This window comes from Polyodon spathula, chromosome 23 (assembly GCF_017654505.1).
Source record: "Polyodon spathula isolate WHYD16114869_AA chromosome 23, ASM1765450v1, whole genome shotgun sequence".
Lineage (NCBI taxonomy): Eukaryota > Metazoa > Chordata > Actinopteri > Acipenseriformes > Polyodontidae > Polyodon > Polyodon spathula.
This window is the reverse complement of record NC_054556.1, coordinates 22,551,900-22,559,684: the sequence shown is the minus strand read 5'-3', so window position 1 is coordinate 22,559,684 and position 7,785 is coordinate 22,551,900. Positions and strand designations below refer to the sequence as shown.

General features: G+C 35.6%; 1 protein-coding gene across 1 annotated transcript; it reads left to right on the top strand.

The window, feature by feature from the left end:
- Window positions 1-4,475: 4,475 nt before the first annotated feature.
- Window positions 4,476-6,224, top strand: LOC121298306 (neuropeptides B/W receptor type 2-like). The gene is made up of 2 exons (XM_041225359.1): window positions 4,476-4,552; window positions 5,014-6,224. Exon 2 carries the CDS (start codon window positions 5,140-5,142, stop codon window positions 6,145-6,147), a length of 1,008 nt encoding a protein of 335 aa, XP_041081293.1. The 5' UTR covers window positions 4,476-4,552; window positions 5,014-5,139; the 3' UTR covers window positions 6,148-6,224.
- Window positions 6,225-7,785: the final 1,561 nt, after the last annotated feature.

The following is a 7,785-nucleotide window of genomic DNA, read 5'->3' as shown; positions in this document are numbered from 1 at the left end:
CGAAATGTCTGTCAATACAACCAATGCTTGAAACAAGTAAAGCCCCCAGCAACACAAGCTAAGAGTTAGTCATTTTAGCAGCTTTTAACCATTCACTTCATTTTCTCCGTTCATTCTTTTTCTTCATCTCCTTTTTTTTTTGCTTCGTTTTTCTTGTGATCACGAGATAACAGAATGGTAATATCGAGATCCTGAGATAAATTATCTTGTCAGATTGGATTTTTTTTTTTTTCCGATGGCCTCAATGGGTCGCTGAACTGAATGTCTTGGCACCGGATCACCTAAGAGAGATTCTGTCTCCATGTTAAACCTCTGCACACTTTCAGGTCAGCTAACACTGGCCTTTTGTGTCTCCCAGAGGTCAAAACAGAGGAGAAAATGCATTTAACTGTAACACCACCAGATTGTGGAACGCATTGTCCTTTCTATTAGAGATACTGCTCCAGTCAATATTTTTAAATCAAGATTAAAGACTTACATTTCTAGTAGACTTTTTAGCCTTTCTATTTATTTTATCTTCTCTATTCATTTGCTTATTTTCATAATTCCATGTTTTATTATTCAAGTCCTGTTTTTCTTCAATTGCTTTTTGCTTTATTATTATTATTATTATTATTATTATTATTATTATTATTATTATTATTATTATCATTGTTTCTTTGTCATTGAACTACTTCTTGATATTGTATGCTTCTTTCTGTTTTAACTGACATGTAAAGCGCTTTGAGATACTGGTATGAAAGGCGCTATATAAATAAAATAATTAAAAGCCCTTAGGTCAGGGACTGAGCTAAATCAGTCCGCCCAGGCAGCTGACAGATAAATACTGCTTATCAACCCAGTTCACAAACCTGCTAATGACGTAGTCCAAAAAAAAAAAATGGTTATACTCTATAGTATTTACAGTAAAAAAAAAAAAAAAAACTGAACTGGATCATCGAGCGAGACCATATTTACACAATTCTGAACCACTCCCCCTAGATCAGTGTTTCAGTTCTGCCAGGGTTGATCTTCTCACATGCCTCCAATGGGACAACATACCTATGACCAGTCTTTGAAGTCCTGCTGCTATAGCTGTGGCTCCCTGTCCAGCTGAGTAAATTGGCTGCAATGTTCTCTTTGCAGAGGGCAGCAATGTCATCTCATATCCACCACTGCTACAATTTAGCAGGTTCTGGCAAGAGATGACAGAGTATCATCTGATCCCCACTGGCTCTGTGTCAACAGCATATTCACACAGCCACCAATTCATTCATTTGGATAAACCCCTTTATATAAGCTTCTTTCAAATATAATTATTTATCAGGTTTGAATGTAATTACTGAACCAAACCAACAGTAAACTACTTTTAATCTGAAGTCTAGAATTTATAATCCTAAATAATGGAATAATGTTATAAAACAAGTACTTACCCAAGAGAAGTCTCAACACCTACAGACACAATTAACTAGATATCTTTTTAGATAACCCATACAGATGCACATATTTGGGAACAGGAGGAGAGCGTAATGTCTGTGTCTTGAACAAACCCCTTATGCGAAACTAGTTTAATTGGTGAGAGTGGTAGCCATAATGCTCTAATTATTAGAATACATTGAAGAGGACTTATATAAGTCTGAGTTTAGCATTCAGAAACACCAGTCTGCCAGCAAAGGCATTGAACCAAGGGTCTATATGTTTTCTGTGACATTTTTTTCAGAACAGTGCACAATTCTATTAGCAAATTAGCAAAACTTGCAAAACAGAAGTCAGTGATGAATCCCCAAATATATATAGCTGTGAAAGTGCAATTTATCACATATATCCATTCATTTTCAGGATCGCATGGTTTCCCACTATCTTCAGATTAAAGGCAGATTTGTATTATTTAAAAAACTGTTTTGTTATTTTTTTTCTTTTCGAATAATAACCAAATGTTGAGTCGACATGTTTTTTTTTTTTTTTCTGCCAAGGTATTATGCTAAATTTTAATTTATTAAAACACTGAATCTGTTTTATATAGCTATATTCCATGCTTCTTAATTATAAAACAAATTGGATTTTTGGATATTACAGCAATGCAACAATTTTGCTTTGGATGTTAGTGTTGGCTTGTTCTGCAGAAGGTACTCTTGAGAGCTTGAACTAAACTGAGCAGCAAAAAACCGATAATAAATCAATAATTGCATTGAACTTTGGACCAATCGCTTAAAAGATATATGAAACCCAACTGGCAGTCTTCTTGAAAAAAATAAATAAAAAAGCACATTCTCTCTTGCTTGACTACTTAATGTCTTTATTGTTCAAATTATAATGTCTTATCAAATATGAATTTCAAACTGAAAGATTCAAAATTTAAATTATGTTAATCTAGCCCTCAGAATAGTGCATGTTTGTATTCTTGACAAGTTATTTAATAGCCTCCTGTATATCTCTGTTACACCATGTCAGCATTGTGTTTAAATTATTAATTTATTAAAATGCAAAACCATGTAAGTATAATGACTGACTCTTATGTGGTGGAACTCCCACACAGTTTCTTGTGGTGGATGTTTAGTTTATATGATGCATATATACTGTGCACTGCCATACATATCACATGACTTGCAGCCAAGTATGATGTACAGCATATGGTTGAAAAAGACCCCATCTATTGCACAGTTTGATATATTCTTTTAATGAAAAATTAGGGTTCAGTGTTTCCTAAGAAGCTGTGCTTGTATTGCTATTTACATCTTCTCTTTGCTTTTTATGACTAGTGCCTGACTAAATCAGTCTCACATTTTACTCTTTCAACGAAATCTCACTGGAAGCACTACAGTTTACAATCACAATGCTGTCAGTGTGACAGGCTATTTTGTATTTTGTCTCTTGAACGTTGTTAGCTTATGTATTCTAAACAGTTTTTATCTTCTGTGTTTAGTCAATTACTCTCTCATTATTAATATTGATTAGAACCAAATTTGTTTTAAAATACTCTATAGTAAAATATGTTTATGTTGACATGGAACAGTAAAGAATACATTACCAGCTCATTAGACCACATACCATACCACTGACAGCTCATTATACCACATACCATACCACTGACAGCTCATAAATGTGTTATTTGCAAAATTCCATCCAATAAACAATCAGTATCCGCTATTACTGCTCGTCATTGATCGCTTCATTGCATTCAATAAATACAGGAGCATGTCTATTAAATCAATCCCACACTCCAAATAGCAACATCAGTTTGAATCATTTCCCTTTTTTAACCTTTGCTGTGTTCTTACATGTGTTAATAGAGTGTTTTGCAGCTACCTAAGATCATTGTTGTGTTGGACTCACTCAGTCACGTAGTAATGATATAGCTACTGGCACATATAGTTTCGGTGCTTATGAAAGGTAAGGCAGGCAGGCATCACAAGAGCTGCCTCATATAGCTCTGTGACTGGCTGTTGTTTAGTGGGGGCAATTCCAGAACCACATTTCATTTTGCTTATAAATAGAAAACCCTTATTTGGTGGTTTTTCCTACAATGGTATTTTGTTTTATAGCCAAAATGTCCACAATTAAACAGTGTTTAATCCTGCTACTAGTGTAATAAAAGTAAAACTAATTAATTAGTCTCCAACAGAGAAAGCTGGATAACAATGCTGACTGATTTTTCTTTAAGAACAGTAGCTGACAAGGGCTTTTTATAACAGATGGTATTAATTATGAAACGTACTTTCATCAGAATGTAATAATGTATAAATTGACATTCAGTAAGTTAATTATTCCTCTGTGATCCCAACAGCATCAATTATGAATTGACAGAGTCATGTCTCTTTGTCAAATGATGCCACAATAAAGACATATTTTTACGTTTAGCAGAAAGGAATGCATCTAACGTTCATTACATTGTGATAAAAGTGGTTTAGCATTTCTGAACATGTTCAAACGTGTTTTGCCAGTATACTATGATCTTGTGTGTTATTTCTATAATTGTCAAACCTTCTACTGCAAAGTTGAATCAGTACTGGTCAAAGACCTGCGCTAGATCTTCACTGTATCTATAAATTCTACATAATGAATACATAAAAATGATGTAATTAGATTACATTACTGATAGTCTATGTTGTGAAATAGTTAATAAACTAGTCTTAGGTACAGTTTAACTATAAATCAAAGTGTATAGGAAAACATTATTGTTATTAAGTTTCTAAAAACCTTGGTTACTAAGTTACCATCAGCCTCTGAAGCTTTAAAGCTGTCTTGTTTGAGAATACATTGGTTACACTAGGCTATAAAGGTCTTGATTTCTCAGGTATTTCAGTGGTATGGGTAACAGAACACTTGAAAAACAGTTACTCAGTTATAGTATCTATCTAGCTAGCTAGCTAGGTATATACTATTTTCTACCACCCATAACCTCCAAGCGTGTAGATAACGGCACAGGCACAAGACTGATACCCACCAGACTCGGTGACGTCACTGAAATACACCCCATCCTTTAACTATTTGGCAAACCGGCGTTGAATAGTGTTTGAGATCCGGTTCTGAGGAGAGCAAGAATTGGAATGTCAGCCTAAGCTTCTGTATTGTGGTAAGATGAGGACTACTTGAACGCTTCTATTTGTTTTTATCAATGTGTTTATTATTAGTGCTAGTATCATTGTTTATGTTATCAGTTATATAAATATCGGTTTTAACTAAATGCTAATCGTTTTATTTATGTGTGATAGCTATGTTCATATTCCAGTGCTTAATAGTTACAGCACTTTGTTTGTTAAAATGAAAATGTGAGTTTGCTTTTTTTTTTTTGGGAGTCCTGATTTGTGTGTTTTTGTTTAGTACGTATTTATTTATTTATTTATTTATGAACGTATCTTAAAAAGTGCACTTTCAGGAAAGGTTAGCGTTTTAAAATTGCAATCAGCACTAGGTATTTTTCAAAGGTATAGTTTTAAATGCATCCAAAAAGCACATTCAATTAAGAATCCTGTAGTTTATTTCACTATTTATTTATTTATTTATTTATTTATTTTTTTTTTTTTTTTTTTACAGATATTATATTAATGTAACCAAAAGCAAAAGTCCGACATACGCTGAATAACTTAAAACTTTTGAGGAAAAGAAATGACACTTGCGGTTATCCAACCAGCATAAACACAGACAAACAAAACAACAGCCATGGAGAATGTATCAAGCTCAGATTATCCCAACAAATCCTGCGACCACTCGATGAACTACTGTGAGAACAACCGAACTGATGCTAATGAGACCGCAACAGAACCGCACTTCTACCCAGATTTCTATGTCCTTCTGCCGGTGATCTACTCCGTGATCTGTGCTGTTGGGCTCACGGGAAACACCGCTGTCATATATGTGATCCTAAAAGCCCCTAAAATGAAGACCGTCACTAATATGTTCATCCTAAACTTGGCCATTGCAGACGATCTCTTTACTCTGGTGCTGCCTATTAACATCGCTGAGCACCTTTTACATTACTGGCCGTTCGGCGAAATGCTCTGCAAAATAATCCTGTCGATTGACCACTACAACATCTTCTCGAGCATCTACTTTCTGACGGTGATGAGCATCGATCGTTACCTGGTGGTGCTCGCGACGGTGCAGTCCAAAACAACGCCACACCGCACCTACAGGGCAGCCAAAATAGTTAGCCTATGCGTGTGGATCTTGGTGATCCTGATCGTCCTGCCTTTCACCGTCTTTGCTCGGGTCTTCACCATTACGGATGACCTGGACAGAAAGAGCTGTGTCCTGAGTTTTCCCAGCTCCGAGAGCTTTTGGTTCAAAGCCAGTCGCATATATACCCTGATTCTAGGCTTTGTCATTCCTGTTTCTACCATCTGCATCCTGTACACGATGATGCTTTATAAACTCAGGAATATGCGCTTGAACTCCAACGCGAAGGCACTCGACAAAGCTAAGAAGAAAGTGACCATCATGGTTTTCATCGTCCTCGCGGTGTGTCTGTTCTGCTGGACCCCGTTCCATCTTAGCACAATAGTAGCTCTGACCACGGACTTGCAAACCACTCCTTTGGTGATAGGGATATCGTACTTTATCACTAGTCTGAGTTATGCCAACTCTTGCTTAAATCCGTTCTTGTACGCTTTTCTAGACGACAGTTTTAGAAAAGCTTTTAAGAAAATGTTAGAATGTAGACCTGCTTAAAGAACGTGTGTGGCTCATTATATCCACAATATATTTTAGAAAATATATACTACAGTATATTGTATATAATGACTATAATGGCCTTGATATATTTTGATATATATATATTTTCATGCTGTGCTAGTAAACATAGTTCGTTTTCTTGATGTTTATCTTTTTTTTGTTTCTTTTTCAAAGACTTTCACACAATGGCTGTATTTTTTTCTTTAAACTGTCGCTTTATACATTGGGTTTTGTCGACCCCTTGTGTAAAACATTGGTACTGCACTATTAAAAACGGGCATTCATGCATGCATTTGTATCAGCAACTATTGCAATTCTTTTTGAAGTTAACAGTAGATGGCAATATTTTTGTAAACATGTTGTACAACTTTGTCCTTCATTGTTTTAATACATATTTTAATATAATAAAACAGAAACATTAAATGTAGTTATAAGTTACGAAACTACAGTTTAAGGTGTATAATTAAGGTGCTTTGGTATATGATATGCTTTGCTGTTTGTTTGTTTGTTATTCTCTGTATTAGTGAACATTGATTGTAAATTTCTAGCTGCCAGCAATGTGCTTAAGATAGAAGGATTGGAGAAACTGCTTTTTGAAAACTTGTATTGATTATTGATTCCTTGATATGTTGTTGTTTTTTTTTTAAATGTAAGATCATCAAGCACAACATAAACGTGCAGAAAATGTGATGTAGAATGTGTACAAAGGTCCTTAAAATTACATTCATTGCAATACCTTATATGTAAGTTATATGTAAATGTTGTTTAAACAATAAATCACATGTTGCATAAATTCTCTCAGGTTTAGTTTTTATTACAGTCAGTATTGTAGCTTAAGGTAGGTCTACACTCTTTCAAGCACAAATCAGTTCATTATCTATCAGTGATTAAACACACAATATCAATCTGATTTAATTGGAAACTGTGTTGTGTTTCTGAAAGGAGAATTCACACACTCGTCACACATGTAATCAAGCTGTTCCTTTAAGCAGGCCTTCTCGCCCACGGCTTCTTGTCATTTCTTTGTTTGGTTTTGTATCCATTCAAATCGTGTTGGTGTTGTTTGCCTTCCAATCTCCATTCTACAGTTCAGGTAGACCTGCGATTATCAGTACAGTCACTCTGGTGCCTTGTTCCAATAAAACTCCATGCTCAGATTCACCTAGGAACGTAAATGTAGTGATATTGCTTGGGGGGGGGTTATCAAAAACTTTGGTTCGTGTACCATCAAAATTGGCACGTAGGGAATCGGACACTGATTATTATTTTGTTCCTAGTGCCTATTTAATGGCATGGTGTAGAAAGACTGCACCAAAATCAGAGTGGTCGGGCGCCATATAAGCATTTTCATAACAAATTGGTAAAGATCCTTAAATGAATTCTTAAAGTAAGGATCTGTCTATTGGACCAGGGACAAGTAATCCAGAGCAGAAATGGGCGGGCTACTGATCCCGGAAGACAGAGATCAGCCCTATTTCTTATCCACCATGAATATGCTTTGTATCTGGCCAGTAGGGTTAGCTGTTGACCGATGAGGAGAATAAGTCCCTGCCAGTTTCCCTTCCCCACCCCTGGAAGCGTCAGAGTCAATGTGACTCCCCTTCTGCGTCTCAGCAAAATTCTGCCTCTTTACAC

Coding starts and splice junctions, on each gene's coding strand:
- LOC121298306 (XM_041225359.1), top strand. CDS start 5,140: ATGGAGAATGTATCAAGCTCAGATTATCCCAACAAATCCTGCGACCAC.